Genomic DNA, 26,182 nt, shown 5'->3' on the forward strand with positions numbered 1-26,182 from the left:
CCCTCCAACTTTCTACCAGGACCACATGAATTTATTTTAAAAAGTTATCACAACAGTGATTTTAAAAGTTATCACAGCAGTGATTTTTATAAACAAGACTTTATTTCAAATATATTTTACAGTTTGTGTGTAATTAGGATTGCTTTCCAGAATCTGAAATTTAATACTAAATTGAACAGGCAATGTACAAAATGATGGTGTTTACTTAGGCCCACTGGATTCCTACAGTTGTTCTCGTAATTTTTCTTTTTGCTTTTAAATTGAATCAGTGGAGACATTAATGATAAAACAACTTTCATTCTCTTGGTTATATTTTGAATACCAACAAAGTACCATTCCATACCATATTCACTTGTATATTTAGAAAATGGTAATAATAGGGAGAGTAAAATCTCATGTATCTGGACTTAGTTGCAAAACGATGAAATACTGTGATCAGAGCTGAACTGGTTCATTCTTGGTGGTAAAAATATTGGGTTGGCCAAAAAGTTCGTTCGGGTTTTTCTGTAACACCCAAACGGACTTTCTGGCCAACCCAATAGTTTTGCTAAGCAAATTGGTAGAACAAACTAAATTGCAGAACAAATGTTTAGCCTGTTTAATAAAATGTAACTATTTTTAAGAACTTTTAACAATACTATTGCATATGCTTTACATACTAATTACAATGCTTACTTATAAAACAGTTCGTCTCGGCTAGTTATTAGGTTGCTTTAGAAACTCAAGAGAAATAAATTGGATATTTTTCATAAATATTCTTTAACTTAGATGTTGAACTAATTCATGCTTACCTTCACCCCCACAGTTATAATTGAGGTTTTGATGATGATGTCAAGTTATAAGTAGGGATAACTTCTGAACTTTAAAATTTGGTAAGAATGACAGTATCTTGATTTTTCTTTTCAGTATCTTGATTTTTTTTTTCAGTATCTTGATTTTTTAAAAAACACATATGTGAACTTCCTCAAACACCAATTTCTAAAATTGTCAGAATTGAGATTAAAAAAAAAAAAAAAAAAGAATGGATTTCTTTTCACTATTGCCAGAATTTTTCTGGTTGTTCAAGGCATTGTCAGTAAGAAAACCATCTACTATTGCATGCTAGTCCTAAATATTCCGTAAGAAACTAAAAAACACAAAGGCCAAGAAAAGAATGTTTCTATAATACAGTGTGACAGGACAAAACAAAGAATTTTACTTGGTAGGAAGGAGACCAAAGGTGGGATTTTGCACCTTGGGTGAGCCAAGCTTTCGTAAGCAGACAAGATTCCCCATCTACATATACTTAACATACTCCGATGATGCTGCTTCCTGAAGAAACAGGATGAGACTGGGACCACTGTAGCTGTAGGTGGTCTACTAAAAACACTATATGGAATGATCATTTCTCCACTTCTACAATGGATATTTTCCTTTCTAAAGCACCTCAATTTTTTGGCAAACATTAAGTGGGTATAGTTTTGTGTGTTTCAGTTGTAGTTTCGGTGTCCGACTGGTCTGGAGTCTCTGAAGTCTACCACTTTGCTATGATGAACAAAAGGAGAAGCAGAGAAACAAGGATAATATGTGCACATGTTCTGGTGGATCAAATGCCCTCAAAAACAATCTATGAAGGGACAGATTGAGAGCTCTTTCTAGCCTCAAACTCTTGATGAATCACTGACCCTCAGCTTCACAGAGGTTTTTATAGAGGCCTAAGGTTAAAGTATGGTAGGCGATAGCATCTGCAGAATGTGACATGCACAAAAGGTAGATAAAAGAGGAAAATAGCCCCACCTCTTGGTTGTTTTGAAACACTAGGGCGTGCAGAATAATTATTTGGAGCTGGTTAATAGCAACAGCTTTATCCCTGTCCCTAGAGATTCTGATTCACTACATCTGGAGTCTGGCCTAAGAATCTACATTTTTAACAGTTAATTCTAAAGCAGGTAGCCCACGGACCAGACACTGTAAACTACTGATACTTCTGTGAAGGGTTACAATGGGCAATGTGCTAGTAGAACATACCTTCTTTATATACTTACTTCATATTCATTTGAACCAGATGTTATGTAACCCAGTTTCTTGATACTTATTTAAAAACCACCCAATTAAACAACCAACCAACCAACCAACCAACCAAAAACCCTTATGGGAAATGATTACACATAAAACTATCAAGATAGAAATACATATTATGGTGGAAGAGACAAGCAAAAATGGCCACTGGAAGGAAAGGAGCCTTCTTGTTTTAACATTTGCTTAAAAAGCTGAAGGTAGAATCCAGTGGTTAAATGTCAGAATGTTAAACAATTTAGAAATACCCATTATTGTAAATTAGATACCAGTAAAGTGAAAATTATTTATAGTTCTTACTTTCATAATCTGAAATTTAGAATTTCTATACCAACAATAGACTGAAATTCAATTCTCAAGTGTAGAAACCCTGCCCCAATGACAGTGTCAAGCTTGGGAAAAATGACATTAAGGGTGCTTCAGGCTGCAGGATTTTTAAGTGTTATTAGCTTCAATTACACACAAGAAGGATAACTTTTGACATTACAGTGAAGCTCTCTGATGAGATGCATTATAAAGAGGCCTTCTTGAATGTCCACCTCTAAGATCTAAACCCTTAGTTCTCAGTTCAAAGTCAACTTCAGGAAGTGAGGTTATCTATATCGGAAACAAAATTAAATTATTTTTCATACTTTTGCTCTTTTTATAAGAAAACTAATGATTAAACCGCCATAACAAGAATTGTGAAAAGAAACACAGTATAATAGGTAAAGAACACATTTGCTGTTTTTATTGGTGCCTTGCATGGCAGTAATACTGAAAAAAGAGAATGCAAAAACAAAAAACAAAAACAAAAACAAACAGGTTGGTGGCAACCCACATCTTTTTTTTTAAGAGTACATAAACTCCTGTTTTATTTTTATTGTGGCATGAATGATAACATAAAACCAAAAACATGAAAATATACAACTTATATTACACTATGTGTTATGAACAAAATATAAATCTATAACTCTATGTTATATTTACATAATTATTTATTTTATTAAATTTCAAGTGAGATGGTAGGTTGCACATACTTTGTTTTAAGCTCCAGGCATTTGATTGTCTCTTTTCTACATTTTCCCATTTTTACTCATAAAATCCAAAACATTAGGACTAAGAGCTTTAGAGCCAGTGGAGCTGTATAAATACTGTTTTAATGAACCAGTGACAGAAACACTGGGGAGGACAGGAATCAATCAGTAGAAAACCCAACATCATCTTCAACCTGGGAAATTGATCGTTATAGGAAACTTTAAAATTAAATACTGTAAAAGCCTGTCTAAAAGAAAACCTATACCCTATAAGACAAAAGAGATCTCTGAACCACTTTAAGTGGGCTTCATATCTTTCCTTGCAGACCCCATAATTTTTATTTTACTATTAACTTGATAGACAAATATTTTATAAACCTGTTTGTAAATATACAGTTGTTTATTACAATTCAAATAATTTACCCATTAGAATGAATGAAAACATAATGATTTTTGATGTTTTAAATGTGATATAAGAAGTTTCTTCTGGGAACAGTAACATCTTCTGGATTAAGAAAATATCTGAAATTGGACCATAAAATATTTAAAGATAATTTTCTTTAAATGAATTAAGGTAAAAAGTCTACTCCAAAATCAAACCTATGAAATAACTTCATCAAAGAAATTCTTTTATATTTGTTCCTTATAAGAGGATTTGGTTTCAATAATGATTATGTTCTTTGGGAGGGATTTTATACATGGTTAACTCTTAACTGTAGATGCCAAATAAATGTTAAATATCGACTTAACTAATTTAGGTATAAGTGGACTAAAGAACAGTTTTGTTATTTTATACAATTGTGACTAGACAAATTCTTAGTAACTTATATATGAACTTTAACCTATTTTCTCCAGTGATGCTCTTAGATTCATATTAAAACATGACTGTTTTTAGAAGAACTGATTACAACAGCCATAAAAAAACAGAATTCTGGCAAGATTATCCCTCAGTACTAGGGTTAGCGTGTGTGCCTGTGGTTTGTGTGTGTGTGTGTGAGAGAGAGAGAGAGAGAGAGAGAGAGAGAGAGAGCAAGTAATGTGAAATGTGAACAGGTAGGTAGGAAAGGGGAGAGAAGGGAGACTTTATGTTCATTTGAGTTTGATCTTACTCTCATTTCCTCTCCCTTATCGTTTTTGGTCATCATGGGGCACAGAAAAAGAATACAAGGTTTTAGGATCCTTTACAAAAATGATAAACCAATCAAATGCCAGAAGGCAATGTGCTAACCCAGTAGGCTGCCATTCATAGCACCTTTTATCAAATGACTTCAAAGCACTTTAAACATTAATATGATTTTTTGTTTGTTTTCTTTTGGGGAAAATTAAGGCAAAACAATTGTGACCCCCAGTGAATCAGACATCAGAACAAGAGAACATAATGCAAGGCTATGGACTCGCTTTTGTTTCAATCCATGCACAGTTTTGTCTTTCTGACATAAATCTAACTAAATAAAACTAACTTCTGAATTTCAGCCGTTAAAGGTCACCATTAACAATTTCATTTTCCCCTTCAAATATAACAAGGAAAAAACAAACAAAAAGACCAAACAGAAGTGTTTAGTCAATTCACTGGTAAGTGTGTTAGAATTTGTGTCAGCCATGAATGCCCTCAGTGGCATCTACCTGGAGCTAAAACAAAGTATTCTTGTAGCCCAAAGTCATGAAATGAAAACAAAGCATCTTTATAACATGGTGGAAAATAAGTGTCCAGCAAACGTGAGAGGTGAACCCACATAAGTCAGAAAGAATTTGTTAACAAAGACAGAACAAATTTTTAAAAATCTGTTTTCACATTGTACATAATAACGATATAAAAACAAGTGTCCATTTTTTTATCCAGAGTGCTTAAAAACAAAACAAACAAAAACAAAAGAGAAATTGTCCGTAGATGACTGTGGCAATTAAATAACTAAAATGAGTGATGAGAGCCTAAGTTAACCGAGATTGAATACGACCCTCCCATTAATTCACTTGTAGGTATTAAACACCGGAACGTGACATTTGTTGGGGCCAAACTTTTAAAAAGGAGAAAACTTATGGAAGGATAAATGAAACTGTGTGAGTGAATGTGTTTGTGTGTGTGTGTGTGTGCATATATATATGTATGTATACATATATATATATACATGTTGGAGATGGAAATTTGTTTTAAATATCTAACAACTTATTGGCTGTACTTCCAAATCAGAGGAGAATAAAATAGAAAGGGAGAAATAAATTATGCATAACTTACTAATCTGGGAACAGCTGACCATTATTATTATTATTACTATTATTATTATTATTTTATCATCATCATCATTATTACAACACTAGCAAAAAGAGGCAGTTCAAACGAAAATACAGTCATCAAAAACAAACAGAAAAACAAACAAAGCGAAGTCTCTGACAGGCAGGATATGATTAGCTCCTCCAAGCAAAACCCCAGAGCAAGTCTTCTGAGAGAGAGAAAAAGAAAAAGGATTTTTTTCTTACGTATATGTAAAAATCAAACTTTAGGGTCAGGTTTGGGGAGGGTGGGATAGGAAAATGATGACTGGAGTGAAAACCATAGCACATCCAAGCTACTGGTTGGAGTATTTACTGTCTGATGGTTCAGCACAGACAACACTAATTCAGTTTAAATGATTTCCCACTTACTTGGACAAGCCCTACGACTGCCTTGGCACTTGGCTGGCAAAGTCTAAGCAGCCCCGTCACCATCAGTTGTTGCTCTATGCACACACTCTGCTGGAATCAGAAATTGGACTTCAGTGGATTCATCTTACAGCAAGAGTAGAGCAGTGGCAAGGGTTGCTGGGCTCAGCCAGGCTCCCTCTTGTTGGGCTGTGACAACTTTTAATCAAGTCCTGCCTTTTACGGCATGAAATGCACATGGCCCACAATTCTGAAATGCAAATGGCCTCCACCTCATTTCATGGAGGGATGAAAAATACCTTATAAAATCATCAGTTCCATTTCCTGATCAGGAAAGGATGGAATGTTGAAGAAATAAGCTAATTCTATATTTCTAGAATATGGGCAAATATATTCAAGGGAAACAATGATTGTTTTGCTTGAAGTTATCAACAGGAAAAACAAACAGAAATCATTAGGTAGGAAATGTTAGTGGAACCATCTGACCAGGGAGAAGGAACATCTGGGAACAGTTTGCTTCCCTGTTATACACACACCCCTCTATTACACAGGGCCACCTGATCCACCCAATAATAATCATATTAGAAGTTTAAAAGTATAATTTCTGAGCCCTATATTGGTTAAGTTGTCATTTGAAGTGCAAAGTCAAGGTCACGGCTGCTTCCAGACCAGTCACTTAGAAGGATGTGGGATTTCATCCCCAGATGTGGGTTTAACTCACAATGGTCCAACATTATTCCAATTAGTACCATAATCACACACATACATACACACAAAAATCCAAGATCAGAAAATATTTTTTTCTCTAAATTTCTTATGTCTCTCTCTCTCTCTTTTCACCTGAGAACAGCACCTACAGTTTCCATTAAAAAAAAAAAAGTCAAATCTCACCAGCTGCTGGTATTTCAGGTTTTTCAAGGGATTGTCTAAGATATAACACTGTCCTAATTTAAGAAGGAACAGGAAAAAGGAAAGGGAAAAAAATCAACTGGGTCAATACTTCAGTACAAATTTGGCACTTGCTCAAAGATGTAGTGTGGTGTGCAACAGATAAGAAAGTCCTCTAAAGAAAATGATTGCTTATTTTGTGGTGGATAGCAAGGAAGTTAAAAACAGGCTCTTTTTCCCTCTTCCCCCCCATGCACAGACTCCCATCTTTAAAGTATAGAGATGGAGAAGGTGGAGAGAAGTAAAGAGAAATTCATCTTTCTTTTTTTTTTCTGTCAGGTGCATTACCGAAAGCAAAAACAAAAACAAAAACAAAAACAACGAAAGGAAAGAAAGAAAAGGAAAAAAACCCAGAAACCCCAAAAAACAAAACTTATTTCTTTTTAAAAACTGTAGCACAAAACAACAAAACACATTCACAAGCCACTTGTTGGCACTGTGTACCTGAGTGAGAATTTCTAGAACATTGTAGAACAAACAGCCATAAAGTTTATTAAAAAAAAAAGTTGACGGGTAAGACTTCAGTGCTTGGATGTAGCAGCTGAATTACTGGCATTATTTTACCCATAGCTTATTTCAATCTCTTGTTGTTGATATTGTTGTTTGCTTGTTGTATTTTTATTTCCTTTCCAAGCCTTTTGAGGCTGAGGTCTATTAGTCAGCTGATGTCCCAACTATTTAAGACTAACAGTTAAAGTAACAGTCAGTGTATGAGAAAGTTAATGTGCTTGGCCACTGGTAAGGATGAACCAGCTAGGGCTTCTTTAAGTCCTAAGGTCACAACAATCTTTTGACCCTTATCAGTTGGCTTGTCCTGCAATATGGTTTTCACTGTCACTCCCATAATCTACATCTGGATCATCCTCTTCCTCCTCGTACTCATCATAAATTTCTCCGTTGATGTCCTCAGCCTGGATCTCTTCTTTGATATGTGGCTCCTCTCCTTTCACGCCGTAAGTGCTCTGGATAACAGGCATCCCAGGCTCCGGGCTGCTGGACACGCTTGAGTGCTCTGAGGGCAGATGAGGGGAGGGCATTCCAGCCATGGCGATGGCTCCAGGGTACACGACACCAGCAGTGGCGATGGGGATCTGTGCTTGTTGCCTGTTGGAGAGGAATTCCCAAAAAGAGACCGTGGGTGAGTGGACAGTTGGATGCAGGCCTTACTTACTCTATAATTAATTTGCTCAAGTTGTCCAACTCGAAGGTCATGATTTTCACCCTGTTGCCCGACATTTTGGAGACTGTATCCTACTTTGATCCCAATACCTTACTTCTATGTAGTGCTTTATAGATTACAAGGCATTTGCACGTGTTACCCATTTGATGCTTAAAGTGATTGCTACTTTTCTACTTTATGAAAAGAAACTGAGGGACAGAAAGATTAAGCAGAAGAACTCAAGTCCCTGAGCCCGAGTTAATTTTTCCTTCACTACAACATGTCAAAACAGTTTTTAAAAGAATTAAACCTAAAGATAATTCAATTTTAATGGAAAAACCCTAAAGTCTTAGAGCTCTCAAAATAAAACTTTACTGCCCAGAGCTCACCAGAACTGAACATGGTCCACCTCATCCCTGAAATAGTTTTCAGTGGGGGTAGGAAGTAGGGCTGGCCTCATGGGTGGACCACCTCTGCAGCTGTACAGGACCCGGGGCTTAGACAGATCCTGTGCTTGGTTTAAAGTTCTGTTGTCACAATCCTGAAATTCTTAAAAAACCTTTTAACAGGGACCCCACATTTTCATTTTACACTGGGCTCCACAGATATATTCTGTAGCTGGTCCGAGTATGAAGGGATTAATAGATGATGTTCATTTATGCCTTCTTTCATTCATTCGTCTGCTTACGATTTCCCCAAGGAGCGCTGGTCTCCTGCTCAGCGTGGAGAAGAGTCCTGCACTGGGATATAAATCACAGACCCTTTGGACAAAGCAAGCAGCTGCTCTCAGGGGAGTGGAAGGGATAGGGCAGATTAGAAAAGTTTTGTGGTTTTTTTTAAAGTATCCTCTGGCCATTTTCAGAACAGTACTTATTATTCTAAGAAGCTCTCAGGATCTTATTTACCGTTCCAGATATGAACAACTTTATTTCTGTGCTTTTTGATAAAGTTATGCAGAAACAATGTGGTTGCAGGCCTTTGCCATAGGAAGAAGGGTAAGACATACTGAGAGAGGCATCCTTAATTCAGAAGGAAACTTTCCCATTCACAACTTGTTCTACCCTGAAGAGAATCCCTACTTTATGTGATCTCGTAAGGCCACACGTGTGCCTTGAGAGCCCAGAGACTCTGCTATATTCAGAAACGAGTCTTTCTTTCGGAATCAGTTTTATGTTGTATTATCTCAGCTAAGTTGTTAGCTGCTGTGGAATTTACACTGTGAGGCCTTGGAATTAATGAAAACCAGCAAGAAAAAGAACCAGGAAGACTTCTATGTTTTTAATAGCAAACTTCAAAATTCTTTACTCTCAGATATTTTATTTTCAAACCAGCCATTAAGAAAACTCCTGCATCAGAGCCATTGTTCTAGGAGCCTGGAATGAATTCACATGAAGTGTTCTTTCTCAGGATTATAAGGGGACAGTTTAGTCTCTGAAAATACACTGTGCTCAGGTGCTTTCTCAAAATGCTGCTTTGCAACTAAACAAATACATCGCACATCCCATTAAGTGTAACAGGAAATGTTCTTTATGGGAAAATGACCGGAAGGCCCTTACCCAACGTTGAAGTATTGCCGCATTTCCTGCCGCCTGTTCCGCATGATTGCCTTGTATTCCCCGATGCGCAGCTTTTTGCCATCCACCAGGCAGGTGCGCTTCGGCCTGGGCTTGTATTTGTAGTCAGGGTACTTCTCCAGGTGCTGCTTGCTGAGACGGGCTTGCTCCTCATAATATGGCTGTTTCTCTAGGTTTGTCATAGCTTTCCAGCGAGATCCTATGAGGAAAAAAAGGTCACAATTCCCATTTGCACAGCGGCTGAGGATCCTAAAAAGGTATAACTGAGAACACGAAAATCTAAAGTAAAAATGTTGGCCAAATCCCAGAAATACATAAAAAGGTTATGATTAGTGAGCTCTGACTCAAGAGGTGAGATGCCACAAGAACAGAGGTGTTGGTGGCAGTGTCCTCAAAGACTGTGCACCCAGAGATACAAACACTAAGTAATATTTTTCTTCTGGCTTGAATGAACAATTTAGCCAAACTTGTACCTTATGTACTTAAAAGCTCATAGATGATTTAATGGAAATATCTTTCATTTCTACATTAGACCATGATGTAATTCAACTGTGAACTGAAAAGTTATTCAAAAATGCATTACATAGTTTGAATCTGAGGGTAATTATCTAGTTACTGGGTACTGTTATGCAGGGTACATCACTTACTACAAAGGTTTCTAACGTATGGTACGTGTAATTCTCATCCTCCCCCAAATGTTTAAATATGCTTATGTGATTAGTTAAAAATTTATTTCATTAAAATTCTAATTCTAAAAAATACATTAATGAACATGCACTGGGTAACTACTGTGTGCTAGATACCGTACTAAAACCTTTACATAAGTTGTTTCATTTTTGCCTTTCACCGTAATCTCGTAAGCAGACAACATTTATACCTATTTCTAAAGATTAAAAAATTGAAGTTCAAATAGATGAAGTAACTTACCCAAGGTCACACAACTATTAAATTGTGGATCACTGACTCAAACTTAGTCAGAATTGAAATTGAAATTGTGGTACAACATGTATCCTTACATACCTATACCCATCTACTATATAGGATCTAGCAGAAATCAAAACTCACAATAAGAAGTATGTGTTCAGTAATATTTTTCTCTTAATAAATCACTTTCGATAATATATAAAAATGTCACTTCCTGTGATAGAGTATGCATTATTAATGTTAGCCCGAATTGGTTTTCCCTTTCTTTTCACTTTTAATTTTGGTTTGGATTCAAGTAGGATTGCAAAAAAACAACTACTGGAAGCTTAATTAAAAATAGTTTATGCTTATTCTCAATATAGATGTGATTTAAAGCTTTGATTCTATCAGTATGGCTATGTGCAGCAGTAACAGAAGTAGTAGTAGTAGTAGTAGTAGTAATGTTTATTTTTTTATTAAGAATGTGAGAAAAATCTATTTGCAGGTGTTTATCTGCAAGTACTCAGCTCAACTCTACCCAAATGCACAAAGACCAAAATAACTGGAATTAGGAGATCCCTAGCAAATATGTACTGGCACTGCTGCCTTTACCTAAGCAAGATCGTAAACCTTTTGAATGAATTCATTACTTAGCCATAACTCCACATCTCAAATGCAAATAGCTCACTAACGAACAGTACTTTCCTACAAATGTACAGAATTCCTCAATATGGGCTGTTATATTTATTAAACGAATGCAGAGGAAGGGACAACATCTCTTCCCTTAGAATTCTTTCCTATTGGAACAGATGTTGCCTGGGTGGGTATATCCACGTAGGTGTTACAAAGATTTATAAACAGGTTTTTTCCAATCTAGACAGCCAATATGATTTCATTATATTTACAACAGAAACTCAGGTTACAGTTCAAATAATAACAATTTTTCTACTCCTTTCTCAAACTTGTATTTAAATACAGTGTCCAACATTTAGTTAGCTGGTCAGGCCGTATCATTTGTAGGTACAATCTCAAACTCTTTATTATTCAACATTATTTTCTAGAGGAACTTGAAAATCATTATGTCGTTCTCAGGGCAAATATAAACACAAGTAAACCTATAATACTATTGAACTAGATCAATTCTTCTTGTGGAGTTTCTTATATGTATGTATACCAGAATTTTGACCCTCAGAATAGGAAGTGGAAAAGCGAACTTATCAGAATAACTTACTGAATAATTAAAGAAATCAAACAGTGGATCAAGGATGGTTGACTTGAAATTCACTAACTATGTTTACCACCAAATAAAACAAAGAAACTAGCATTCTCAGTTAGAATAGGAATTGCCAAAGATTCTTCCCTAAGTCTAAATGTTCTATCAGCTCAAAAAAGAAGAGTTTTCTCTAAGGAAAGGGAATGATTATGCCTCATAGTAACATGCCTTGGAATGTAAGAGCCATGTTTAGATGTCCTACTACGTGCGTGATGCTGTATTCATCACCAGATATGCAGCAGTGAGTTGTTATGGTTCCTATCTTCTTGGAGCTTATATTCCAGCCGAGAAGAAATACATTACATACGTAATTGCAAAATGTATAATTTTAATTGTGGAAAGTACAGGAAGCTATGAGAACACATGATAAGGAGGTGAGATCAATCTTCTGTAGGTCAGGAAGGCATCGCTGCAGAAATGACTCCTAGAGGGATTGAAAAAAACAAGAGCCGCCTATGGAGGAAGAATAGAATGGTCAAGGCCTTGTAGTGGGAAGGGGGAGTAGAGGAACCTAAAGTTGTTCTGGCTAAAATGCAGAGAAAAAAAGGATAGTAAAAGATGTGTAAATTCTCAAATAAGTTGGCCTCTAACTGTGGTATGAACTGGAATCAAAATATTTTGAAACTTGATAATATAATTTCTCTGGAAGTATCACTGAATTCTAAGCTATATTGAAAAATATGGCCATATCACTGTTACATGTCTTTTCAAAATTAAGAATTAAGGGCCAATTTGACCCAGTTAATGCTTAAGCGAACTGCTCCATTATACGACCGAGCGGAGCAGTGGTTCCGTTTGGTGGCAAAGGCAGCTATCATTTTTTAATAATAGCTTTCGAATGGGGATAACCAAATGACAGTTTGGTTTTGGTTTCAATGGCTTTGCGGGTACACCAACCACTGTTTGTAGCTGCAGTGTAACCCCCTGAAACTCACTAGATGAGGATGGGAGGGCAGCATTTTAGATACCTTCAAAAGAGATGAAAACATCTCCTTGATTTGGGTGTGGCTGGCTGCTCACCCTGGACCACGTACAGGGAGTAAAAGTTCCCTGCTGCTTTCAAAAGATGAGCCTTCAACGATGCAAAAAGAATTAAGTACATTCAGATATTCCTCCTGATGATAAAAAAGAAGATTCAATCGAAAATATTTGATGTTCAAAATGAGAAAAAAAAATCAGTCTTGAAAGTACTCTTTTCCTTTCTAAGCCTGGCAACACAATAAAAATGAAGAGTTTGAGCTGGGCAACAGTGTCATCTCCATGGGGTCTGTAATGAGTTTGCACATTTTACTCTAACCACTGTGTACCTAATCAGAAAAAGATGTCCCCCGTCCCCTGATCTAGAGCCAAACGGTAAAAGGTGATTCCTTATGTTAACAATTTCAGCAGAATGGCTTATTAAAACCAGATTTTAGGGTATTATAAAATGCTTAGAAGCCCTTTAAAATGTCAACTAGGATCTCCAGAGACTACGTAAAATGTCAACCCAGCTCAAGCGCCTGTTTTAAGCAGAATGAATTAGCGGCATGCTGTCGGAGGCTGTTATCCAAAACAATTAGTAAAAGGGAAAACATCAAGCTTTCTTTGTACTTTTATATGAAATGAGCCATTTAGAATGATCTTGTGGATATTCGAAGATCACTCATTTATTTGACGCTATGACTAAATATTGAGGCCCAAGACACCTCGGTGGGGTTTTTTTTTCCTGCTATATCTTTAATTAATATAATTTCATTGAAAAATCTTAAGCTAGGCAGCATTCTCTTTCATGCAGCCTATTATGATATAATCATATAGTCATTCTAATATTCTCTCCTTCAAACCAGAAAGGAATTCTTTTAGCCAGTCATCTCTTTCCCATGAAGGCTTTTGCTCTATTTCCTAAAATATTTCACTGGTATTTCTCTCATACTTAGAGTAAGGTTTTAATCAGTGATTATTATTTTTTTAGTATTCAGACACATAAATGAATGACATAAAGACACGTTAAACAATCTTAGTTTTTAGTGTTTTTTTGACATTTGGGGATTTCTAATTTGATAATAACTGATATATTAAAATATGAAATAAGCTTACATCAAGTATTTTATTCTTTTCTAGAGTTTTCCCAAATGAAACAGATATGGTATTTTTTTAAACGAAAAATTCATATGGAAGGTAGAATGTTTTCAAAAAAAGAAAAATAGATCAGAGATGGTAGAGATGCAAAAAATATGCATTTTCTTTTGATCAGTTTCAGTTTTTTATTATATTTGGATATATATTTATACATAAATATTCATACATATTTATGCATAAATATTCATGTTTTCTATGTACACATAAAGCTTCGCATGTTCATATCTTTTGAGATAGCCTTCATCTAAAGAGCTCAAAATCATTTAGATGAAAATTGAGACACAAGTTTAAGTAGTTACCGGTTTTTGTTTGTTTTTGTTTCATTACAAATGTACACTGTGGACTGGGAGGCACCCTATTACCATTGTTGAAAATATGGGATCATAAAAACGCATGTACATGTTTAGTAACCACTTTCAGATGATCGGTTCCTTAATGTAAAGAACCAAGAGGCAAACTACATTAGCTACGTGTAATTCCAAGTGCGCTATGGATTTTAACAAAGCTTTAATAACTTCCACAAATTTTGTTACTTATTTGTCAAAGACAAAATGTGCTGACAGAGTTAAGTGTTTGTCTTCTAATTTTTAAATTTAGCTCTTAGAAGTCAGAGAAAATAAAAACTTGCTTAGGTTGTCAAGAACCCGGACACCATGCTCTTGAAGGTAAAGATGATGGTGAGGATGACATTGATGATGGTAATGATGTCAAGAGAACAGCACCAAAGAAATGGCCTCTTCCCTTCCTTCTTTCTGGGACTTAAATTGGTGTATAATAGGTCTCTTTATAATCAGTACTCTTTCCTTTCAACCATCTTTGCTGTGTGCTTCAGTGTCTATGTATGTTGGGTAAATATGTACTTTTGTCATCTGTTAAGCTGAAAGCTGCAATAGCAGGGAAAGTCCCTTTTTAAATGATACTGAAAATACGCGTAAGGATACTAAAAGTAAAAATTAAAAAATGTACACCCAAACGTCTTCTTGTGTCCTGACAATCTAAACTGATTTTCAATTATAGTATTAGAACAGACATCATCTCCACCTCCACCCTCACCCCCATGACATGACGAATTCTATAGTGTTTACAAAGGAAAAGAACAAATAAGGTCAATACCAATACTGAGTGGCTTGTGTGAAAAGAGCTTTTTTTCCTAGTCTTAATACAAATATTTTAAATTTTTGAAGAAGAGGAAATATTACAACAACTAGTGTAGGAACACACATCTAAATCAGAATCTGGGCACAATTTCTTGATAAATGTGGAATGCTTCATGGTCAGAAGAAAAGGCTCAATACGATGTACCTAATTTTTAGATAAGCAGAAAACATGAGCTGCCTGGCTTCCAAACCCAGTCTCTTTCAACAAATGCAGAAAACAAAACTGTACCTGTATTTCATACATCATTTAACCCTTAATACTTTTCTTACCCAGTATCTTGCTGATGTTGGAATTGTGCATGTCAGGAAAGGCCTGAAGGATTTTCCTTCGTTCATCTTTAGCCCACACCATGAAGGCATTCATTGGACGCTTTATGTGGGGTTCATTGCTACCACGCCCCCTGGATTCTCTATAAATTCTTGATTCTGAGACTCCAGCACTTCCTAAAAACAGGGAACATTGCTTCACGTTAGTGTTAAAACTTATGGCAATTCCCTTCCTTGCATTATTGTTTTTCAGTCTATTAAAATATCTGAAAATCAAAAGCACATCAAATAATGGTACTTCTAGTTCTTGAGCCAGATGCTTGTTTATGAAGGTTCTGTGATAAGCCTTGAGGTGTCAATTGTTATTTGTATTTTTAAGTCCATTTCTAATATATTTTTCCTTTCTTTCAATGGACTATGGACTGTTTCACCATTTACTTTCAAGAGCACACGAGAAACTTGAATATGTGAGCTTTGATACAAATTGGAAAGAGAATAGTTGGGTTAGGTCAACAGGCATGCCGGTACTGTAGAAATATTAGATTGGTCAAAAAGCTTACAAAATTGTGAAACACCAAACTGTTCAGCAGAATGGATGACTACAGGTAAGGATGTGTCTCTGCTACCTGAAGACTGACAGAACATAGCATACTTTTTCTCTCTCTGAGGCTATATAAAAACACTGCTAAATAAATGTTTAAGGTTAAAATACAATATAGATATCTCCTATAATGTGTTTGGCTTTTCTTTGAAATTAAATATGCTGATGCAGCAATGATAGTCTGGTTCCCAAAACATACTTGAAAATGGTAGGAAAAGAACAAACAAATGGTTACATTCTATGGTTTCTTACGACGTCTACAGTCACATATTTAAGGTGAAAAAAAAAATGTTCATTTTCCTGAATTTTCCCACTAACATCTAAGTTATCCAAAGAGATCCATTGATAATTACATTCCAAACAGCAAAACTCAGGATGATAAAACATGACCAAGTGTCACACTGGAACCCTGGGGAGCTTCAGGCACTCCTCTAGGCTTTATCTGACTTTGTAGAGTGGCTTCAGCAGATTAAACTGCTTCCAGAGATACTTGAATTTAGGCAAAGAAAGTAAGGAGAAGCAAACCATATAACTCTGGCACTATGTTCTCCAGGGTTGTCATTACAAAAGATGAAAGAGATATATTCTGTTAGCATGTAAAACTTTCAAATATTTTGGGATTTTTCTAGAGCACTGCTCTTCTTTTCTTCCTTCATCCTCCTTTTCCTTTCTTAATTTGAAGGAACAGGAATCAAACAAAATTACCCAGACTTGAAGACCTCTGTAGCAGCAAACAAAAAACACAGCTTATTTGGAATTTCTTATTATTTCTCTTTCATAGTATGCTCTTTGGTCTGATGAAGATTGGAAAATATTTTGCATATGAGCATGACTGAATATAACAAATAACAGCAACAAAAATTTTGATGTTTTAATGCTGATTACCGTGGGTATATTTTATCACGCTGACACAACTTAAAATTTATGAAATGTGTTATTACCAGTAATTGTCTTTTTATTGACAAAAATGAGTGCTAATATATGGTGACATCTTCCTAAAATGGGTTTGTAGGCAAATGATCATTTGCACAGCCGCTTTTTCTTGTTCTTACACCTTACAGCAACATAAGCAATAAAATGAACATTATGTGATTTCATCAAAGCTAAACAAGCTCTCTGTATGTACTTAGGCCAGGTTTATCTTAGCCAAGCAAAGCAGAAAAGAGAAGGAAACATCTGGATACAATAGGCTAGAAAAACACAGACTTTTCTTGGATATCCAGTTCAATAAAATTTGGTCTCGACAGAATTATCTGGTTAAATGCTCAAGTTTGGCTAGCCCCTTGGCTGCTCACTGGTTTGCCCTGGTTCAGTCTTTTTCTGTATGCAGGGAGCTTCTGCCGTGGTAACAAAGTCGAGGACCATGCTCTTGAAATGCATGTATGTCACCTGACACTGGAGAGAGGGTGCCAGTCGGGGCTCAGTGTAAGAGGAAAAGCACTTTCTTCTTTTTCCCTCTTTGCTGTGCTATTAGAATTAGAGCATCAATTTATTTAGTTGTCCCTGTGGATATTTAGAACGTTCAAAGATGATGCAGACAACAGAAGTCTCAAGGCATGTGAGGGAAGCATGAGACTGTACCGCTGGAGCTCTAGTTGGGTTACAGAGGGTAGGCAGGGCACCTGACTGTATGGTAGATAGTATAAGAGGGAAAGGGTCCCAGATGCAAGAAACTATCCTGAAAATGTCCTCTGAGCCATGTATTCTGGTCAGGGTTTGACAAATGAAAACTTCAAAATGTGCTTATAGAAAAACATTTTTGAAAAGTTTGTTTCAGGTGTAAGAAATAGGGAAGTGAGAGACAGGGACAATGATGATTGAGAGCATTTGCTTTAGAATCATGCCATCTTGAATCCAAGACCTGCCTTTGGTGCTTACAGCCCTGTAGTCTTGGAAAATATGACTCAAAATTCCTAAGGGCTAATCTCTATATCTGTAAGAGTTCTTATCTCACAGGTTGTGCTGGGGAGTAATGAGATGATTTATACTCAGCAGAGCGTTTGGCAGGTGGGAACCACTCAGTACATGTGAACTCTTACTGTAATGATCAGGTATGAGGTGGCTGTCTTGTATATTTTTTAGTAGTTTTAATTGGTATTAAGCAGACACTTCTGCACACTCCTGGAATATATAGGAAAAATTTCACAAACCATCAGAATCTCCACTCATATTGAAATCCATCATGGCATGGCTAAATTTTCCTTCTTCATTCTGTTTAACTGCCAGTTGCTGAGTCAGACTCTCCAGTGTTGTTTTTTCCTTTAAAAAAGAAATTTATAATGAGATCTCAATCTGGAAATTATAATTATTCAAAGACATTTTTTTCCTTGGGCTATATATAACGCATTAACTCCTGGAAGGGAGGAGATGCTGATTTATTCACCTTTGCACATTCAGCACGTTATAACTGAGGTAACTGAAGCCAATGATCAGCAGGATGTTTGAAGGGACTCTGATTCGCAGAATCCCCTATACAGTCTCGGCATTTGGGTTTGCTAAGCCTAAAGGATGGATGCTGGGATCCTTGGAGACAACCTTCCCAAATCACAAAATGTGGATAGAAATTTCATGGAAGCAACCTGTTTTACAACATTTGGAATGCCTGCTTTATTTTTAGCCAGACAGGAAAAGTATAGAAGTGGCATGAGGCCCAGAGAAAGTCTTCCAATAGTCAGGTGACCAAATGATTGAAACATAATTCACAGTAGTGCCCTCGGGTTGCCATCTCCCTAAATGCCATCTGCATTCCTCATGCAAGGGTAATGAAGACGTTTCAATATTCATTGTTAATTGCTTGTCAAGTCTCTGTACATTCAATGTGAGTGCCTGCTACTTGGACCATGATTTGATTTGGATTGCTAAGCCAAAATATTGAGTCGGAGAATTATCTGAGATACAAATATACCAAAATTAGATCTGCAAAGACATCAAGTCATCTGAAAGCATGCAGTGCATGATCTGAATTCATGGAGAACATGGCATTACAAAGTAAATTATTTTCAAGAAAAATATAATGCTTAGTCTACACCACATGAGATTTTAAACTATTTCCAAATTAAGTAATTGGGTGACTTTAAGAACAGAAAAGCATATAATAAAAGGTTTACAACTCTCTCTAGAACTTTCCATCATTGCTCTGAGGATGATGCGGTTCCAAAGCAGCTTTAAGAAAAGCACCTATTGGATTTCATAAAATTTGCTCATGTTTCTTGGTAATCATGCACCTCATTTTCTGAGGAACACAGTCACGAGTTACACAAATGAATCAGTAGCTGCGGAACAGCTACTGACACAATAAAAAGTTCACAGAGGGCTTCCCTGGTGGCGCAGTGGTTGAGAGTCTGCCTGCGGATGCAGGGGACACGGGTTCGTTCCCCGGTCCGGGAAGATCCCACATGCCGCGGAGCGGCTGGGCCCGTGAGCCATGGCTGCTGAGCCTGCGCGTCTGGAGCCTGTGCTCCGGCAACGGGAGAGGCCACAGCGGTGAGAGGCCCGCGTACGGCAAAAAAAAAAAAAAAAAAAAAAAAAGGTTCACAGAAAATAATCAATTATTTAAGATTATTGTATTACAGGTAAAGGACCCAACTAACGTTCCCAACAAGAGTCAACAGGGTACTGAAATTCTTCATACAGTATATACTTTATCTCTACAAAATCTCTGACGGTATTACAACTATACATACTAGATGAAAAATTCTCTTAATTTAGGGGCCTTGGAATCCATGTCTCTTTTCATCAAAGTGTGATATACGATTTAAAAGAAAAAATATTTTAAATTGTCAATCAGTATAAAATACAGTAGAGAAACTGAAAACAAAATAGTTTATACCAACTTTAGTTCTATAAGATTATATAGTACTAAAGTTGAAATAAATTATATATTTAAAAACGTAGGACCTCACCCAATTTTGTTTTGTGTATGAAACTGGCATTTTCATCTGCTTTACATGTTCTACAGTTCTTTTGCTGAGAGAGTCTGCTGTATATATTCAGCTGAGCCCAGGAGCACCAAGGACACCAGCTTAACAGACTGTCTTTATAGTAAATGTAGCTGTTAAAATAGAAGACGGTTACATTAAAAAAAAAACAAACACATTCCATCAACATAATCTGAGAGTCCCCGGGTCAGTAAATACTTTACTGTACTATCTTTGGGGAATGTACTGGGCATGGATCACCTCTCAGGTTTTTATTTAAAAGTGTATGGGGCAATAATGCTACATATTTTCTATTTTGAAGTAAAGTCTTTCAAGAAGAAACAGCAAAATGAAGGCAGTCGGAGTAGAAAAAATGAAATGTTAAGTGACTCTGAAGATTCTGCATTCAGCTGTATGGATCTTGCACCATCTTACCAAGTAGCTAAAATTAGCAAAGGGTGAGCTGGAAAGTCACAAGTAGTTTTTACAATAAGTAACCTCTAATCATCTACCTCTAAAGCACAGAGTATAATAAAATGATTCAATTAGCTACCCAAAAGTGGAATTTATGATACTTCTTAAGAGGATGCCAGTAGGAGACAGTGGAAGTAAACACAGTAAGCTGCACTTTTTTTGTGACCTTTTGCATAGTCATTTAAGCTAATTCTCAGTCATGTGAACAGGGTAAATGAAAAGTGATTGGAGGACCTGAAGAAGGTGTGGTGTGCCTTTAATTAAAACACCTTACAGTAGCATGTAAATCAAAATGGTAACACTGCCACAATTTAGAAACTCTTGCTGACAATAAATTCAGAAGACAGAGGAATTGAGGTAAGGGGTATAATCATAAAACCCAAATGGTTATATGGTAAATATATGGTATATATATATGTATATATATATAAAATACAGTGGTTATATAGTAAATAATTAGCTATACAATTCCATATGAATATTGATTCCATTGTAAAAGTTCATATTTAGTTCTTATGTATATAGGTAGATATAAATCTATGTGTGAATAGGATTCTAGATAATATACTGAACTACCAAAAGAATGAGTTGGATTTAAGAATAGCCTTCAAAAGTTTAAATTCAATCTATTCAGGAATATAGGAGGAAAGTCAGCCAAATGTTATAAAGCACAAATGCTGGTACACTGGGAAGATTCCTTTCATCCTACTACTTCTAATCCCATCCGTTCCTGGCCGTCCCCTTCGCAAAGAGTCCAACTATGCACTGTCATGTCTAAAACTCAACTGTTTCTGATTCTGTACCCTGGGTTAAATATTTCCCTTTCCAAAGCCTCTTTTCAAATGTGTGAATATTACTGAGAAAAGGTGAGTCTCAAAGTTCTTATAATTAAATTAATCCTTTCTAAATAGAGACCGCTGAAACAAAATGAGGGCAGTAAATGTCAGGTAGGGAGGTGGTAAATGGGAAGATGCTGGAAATAAGAAACACCAAAGAGACTGAGTTTATGGAAATAGAAAAATATGTTGATGGGCAGAGGTGATAATTTTTACCAAACTTATACCCTTAGTTCCAACTGGTTCTGATAAAGAGCACATCAGTCAAGAATTTTTACAGAAAAAGACCACCACATGCCGCCAGTCTAAGACCAGTGTTCTTGAACATAAATCCAGTGTAGCACTCATACTTTTCTGCCTTCTCAATACTATCCAAACACTGCCCTGAAACTTATAAGATTCATTCATCCTTCTCTCTTCTACTTTTTTCCTATTAGAAATAAAACAAACAAACAAACAAAAAACACACTTAAAGAAATATTGGCCAAAATTCTGAACTGCTCTGAGGAACATCAGAGTATAGGGTGCAAACAGATTAATTACTACAAAGTAGTCAAAATGAAATAGTCCTGAGGATTTACAAATAAGGACCAAACAAGATGACCTGTATGCTTTCTATTGGATAAAAACTAGCTATTGGATAGCAACTAGAATTCCTTTGGAAAGATGAGTCCTATCTGGCTAACCAAACCTTATACAACTCTGTAGGTTTACTAAGATCAAGAAGAAACTTAAGGTAAAGTTTGTCTTAACTTGAAAAATTTTCTGATCCTATGTTGACTTGAAGAAACATTCAAGTGAATTATATCTGATCTACAGAAGAAAAGAAAGTTTTAGACAATATAGTTTCTTGGGGTCAAATGAATAACTCTAAAACTCAACATTCATATAACTATTATTAATGTGTTAATATTCACTTAGGGAATTTGGCAGCTGGTTTTGGGCTCTGTGGTTATCCAATGGAAAACAGCACGTGTATTGTTTGCACATGACACCAGACTATGGTGGGAATCAACAAGGAGAGCCAAGAAATATCTAAAGAGATGTGGGTAATTAGCTGATTAGAAGTGGTCAGTAAAGATCAATGCTTTCTAAGCAAACAACGTTCTGAATGGCAAAAGGCTATAGAGATCAGTGGGAAAAGAACATGTTTGAAAATAGAGAAAATAACCCATATAGAAAATAATGGCTTTGGGATCAGGAACATGACATTTTAACCAAACGCTGCCATATATATTAGCTATACTACTTTAGACAAATCAATTAACCTCCCTGAGTTTCAGAATCCTAATTTGTAAAATGGTGCTGTAATATATGACGGATTCTCATTAGTTTAAAAAATGAAAAAGATATGCTTTTAATATTAGGGAAAAAGTAAACAGGGGAAATGAAAAAGATAAAGATTCTTCCTAAAATATAAGAATTGCAGGAATAGTTATTTCAATATGAGTATTAAGTATCCTGCTGTGGTTACGATCCTTTATTGTCTACAGCCAGAGTAGTGGACAAATATGCATTAGAAAGGAGAATGTTTGTAACAACTCTAAAAGTTGTTGGGATTTTTTCTTTCCTCTTGTGCATCATCCCTGACAATGTATTTAATCTTTTTTATTTTCCATTTGATTCTCAGGCCTGATGGTTTATAGCCCCATAATATAAGTCTAGTACATATTTAAGTTGAAAAGTTCTCCTATTCCATTACTTCAACTATATAGAAAACAACTAAAAATTCACTGTGTTTGTAAAGGCTCAAAGGCACATTGTTTGTCGATATTTCATAGAGCAGTCAAAACAAAAAAACCACACAAACTGTGCTCTAGAGGAAGTAGATATTTCCTTAGTTACCTAAGCCTAAACTGCATGAGTAGATGGTTCCTCTATTACTCCTTGAAATTGGGATTTATATGTGACAAGCTTTGCTCACCACCAGATACACATACACAAAGAAAGAGATGGGCTGTGGATTGGCTATGATAATGGACATCCCTGAAATAAAGCTCACAAAGCTATAAAACACATAAAAAGCACATGCATGAAATGACAGAATAGAGTGTGACTGTCAAATGTTGACTCAGTAACAGTTAAACCCCTTCTGGCTGACCTTTTTTATGATCTCCTTCTATACTAATGACACAGGAAGAAAAAAGAAACAAAAAAGGTTTTTAACCCTCCAATTATGTGACCCTCACAGACCACCAAAGAAGATGAAAGATTATTTATAATGTCATAACGATTTATCGGTTGGAGAATTTTTTCATCAGCTTAAGAAAAACATAAAAAACAATGCATGTGTCTGAGATCCCCTTCAATCTCTTGGTTTCACCCTTGCTTACTGAGATTGCCATTTTCTAAAAAATAAGCATCCACCCACGTAATCTAACTGCACAAATGGGAAAGAAAGCTTTGTTGTAAAAGATATACAATAAATTATGTACAAGTACACACACACATACACACATACATTTCCCTCCAACACCAACAAAAATGCAATCTGAAGAAATCTTTTACTAATTTTATTCTGGTCAAATGTGAATTTCTCAGCCACTTTGATACTCTGAAATCTAGTATCCTTCAGGAATATTTTTCCATTCATTTTCTCCATCAGAGAATCATATGGATATATGAGCTAAGGGGTTGGAAAGGTCCATAAGTGTCTTGTGGTTTAGTCAACTATAAAAAAAGCCTTATCTAATCCTGACTTTTTCCCCCTTCTAAATTCAGAGATACCCCTAGTGGAGAAAATAATAAATTAGAACCCATAATTTTGTTTCCACAATCTAATTTCCTTTTGTGAACTTTGGTAGCCAGCTTCATGAAATGTTTCTTGAAGTATAATTCTTGCTAAATTTCATAGAAACTTAGTTTCATCAGGCAATCTGGTCAAAGTGAACTGTATTGGCAGATCAAGTTTTCTTAAGAAGTATTACAAAGCTGAAGATAGAATTGTTTTGAAGGAAACACACAGCTTCTATGAATTTAAGTCTTAATCTGGATGAATACATGTCTAAGATAGTAAAATGACTTGTGGATAAAATTGATGAATCCCTATTTATGATTTTTAAAGAACTGATTTTAAAGTGGGAGAAATATTAGGAATTGTACATAAATAACTAATTCTGAGTTTTCATGAATAAAGAGAGAATTTGTGGAACAATGACTTGAGCACTTAATGTATGTTCCAGAAAAGACAGAACTGATTGTTATACGATTAGTTAAGAGCACTTAGTACAGGATGTGATACAACAAGAAGCTAGTATGGATTCATTACGAAAAACTATGTTGTAATGGTCTAGTTTCTTTTTCTACAAAAACTGGAATGCAGACCATGGCCATAATGTTTTGGACTTAACTCAGCTTTGGGTTATGTTCCTATCAATATCCTTGTTGTCTTCATGGAGAAATTGCACAGGAACTTGCAAGGGAGAGTTGAAGAGGAGATCGACAATCTCTGTCTTTAAATATCTTAAGAATCTCCATGTTTAAAAAGAATCAAGATCTCTTATTTGTGAAAAAGAGAGGATTTGGCCATATGTAGTAAAGAGACAGAATACTGACCAATGGTTGTAAGTTATCAAGTGAAAGATAACGAACCACTGAAGGAAGAGTTATATAAAAGAGTTGTCTCTCCATTGAGTGGGCTGTCTTAGGATACAAAAAATTTCACTTCCCTAGAGGTTTTCAAGTATTGGTCATATGACTACCTGCCTGGCAATTCAACATCAGATGATATGTTGAATTAAAGGCCCTTTACATTTTCTTTCAATTCTATGTTCCACTTGACTGGAGTTGCTCAAACAAAACAAAAATATTTTGACAAATGTATACAGCTATACATGTTTCTCTATCCATGATGATAGTTTCCTCAGAAGCTGTTAATTATGTTTCAAAATGTAAAGGTACTCCATTTATAATTGAGAATTCTATCATCATTTTCTTAAATTCAAGGAAGATATTTCAAATTATGAAACAAAAACCAAAAATATGATTATTGAAATACATTTTGTGAAGGGACTGTCCAATAATACTCAGATTTACAGATTCTAAGTGCATTGTGAAACACGCAGTCATATGTCCAAATTCAACATGACTGCCGTAGAGAGGAAGAAGTCATTGAGTGTGTGGGGTAATGAACCAAAGAGCCACTCAAAGGAATCCGTAGGAAAGAAGTCATTCACAAAGAGGGTGCACATGAATATATCATGGTAAAATATTGGTCCTTGCTTACTTGTTCCAGGGGTGCTTATGGTCTGTACATGTGGAAGAGGGAAGGCAGGAGAGGAAAAAACTAAGACCTGAGTTTTCAAGTGTCTGTATATGTGTTCAGCATTCAGCCAAAGTCTAAAAACATGACTTTATTTCAAACCAGAGCAGATACAGATGCTGTGCGCACCAAGTCAAATCAGAAGGCTTAATGTGAGAAAAACAGGAGGCCAACAAAGTAAAATAATAGAATTCACAACCTACACAGGGTGTCCGGTAGGTGGGAGGGCTGCACAGATGTAAACACACAACTGGAATGTTGTCTGATGATAACTGTTCTATAAACAATGGGTCACTCAGTTAATGAGCTACAGAAACGTATAGACCTTTTCTCTTTTAATTTTTCCTTTTCATAGAATAAAAGCTGTAAAACTGTACATATTCTTATAAATGCAGCCTCAGTAGCCAGTAGTTACCTCAGTTAAATAAATATAATTGGACTGTTTTAAAGAGAAATGGTTTGGTTCCGAAATGCTGGGTCTGACGAATAGAAAGAGGCACAGCGGGGTTATAGTTCGCTTTTCAATCATCCATGGTAGTTTTAGGGGAGAAAATTTAGAGTAGAATAGATATTTAAAATCTCATTTTAATGAACAGCTAAAACTTCACATGTTTTAGGAGAGCTGCTATGAGAAGCAAAATAAAGAAGATGGAACATATTCTTTCTGTTTCCCGGCTCATTCTCTAATGAAGGGGGCTGGTGCGTGGTGAAGAAAGGAAGACCTAGAAAGGGGGCAGAAACAGGAAAAACAAAGAGTTGGAAAAAAGATACACAAATGATGGAGATGCTGATTGATTAAAGGATTTGTGTGTGTGTGTGTGTGTGATAAATCCTCAAAAATGTACTAAATGATACATATGGCCAACGCTGGGGTACAATCTAATCAAACAGGCACTGAGTTACTTTCTTGAACATCTTCAGCATGGCCCATTAGAAAAGAGACTGAAATTTGAACAAGAGGACCTGGGTTTAAAAACTGATCTACC

General features: G+C 35.9%; 1 protein-coding gene across 12 annotated transcripts in view; it reads right to left on the reverse strand.

Annotated features, from left to right (window-relative positions):
- Window positions 1-2,763: 2,763 nt before the first annotated feature.
- SOX5 (SRY-box 5) overlaps window positions 2,764-26,182 on the reverse strand; it is a 999,335-nt gene continuing 975,916 nt past the window's right edge. For all 12 annotated transcript variants that reach the window (XM_029204642.1, XM_029204643.1, XM_029204639.1 and 9 more), the window contains 4 exons: window positions 17,859-17,967; window positions 15,111-15,284; window positions 9,372-9,588; window positions 2,764-7,760 (listed from right to left, as the gene is read on the reverse strand). In XM_029204642.1, the coding sequence (XP_029060475.1) occupies window positions 7,457-7,760; window positions 9,372-9,588; window positions 15,111-15,284; window positions 17,859-17,967 (804 nt within the window). In that variant the 3' untranslated portion in view covers window positions 2,764-7,456. The remainder of the gene's footprint in view (window positions 7,761-9,371; window positions 9,589-15,110; window positions 15,285-17,858; window positions 17,968-26,182) is intronic.

Source organism: Monodon monoceros, unplaced genomic scaffold, assembly GCF_005190385.1.
Source record: "Monodon monoceros isolate NGI ecotype Baffin Bay Population unplaced genomic scaffold, NGI_Narwhal_1 Super_Scaffold_6, whole genome shotgun sequence".
In the NCBI taxonomy this organism is placed as follows: Eukaryota; Metazoa; Chordata; class Mammalia; order Artiodactyla; family Monodontidae; genus Monodon; species Monodon monoceros.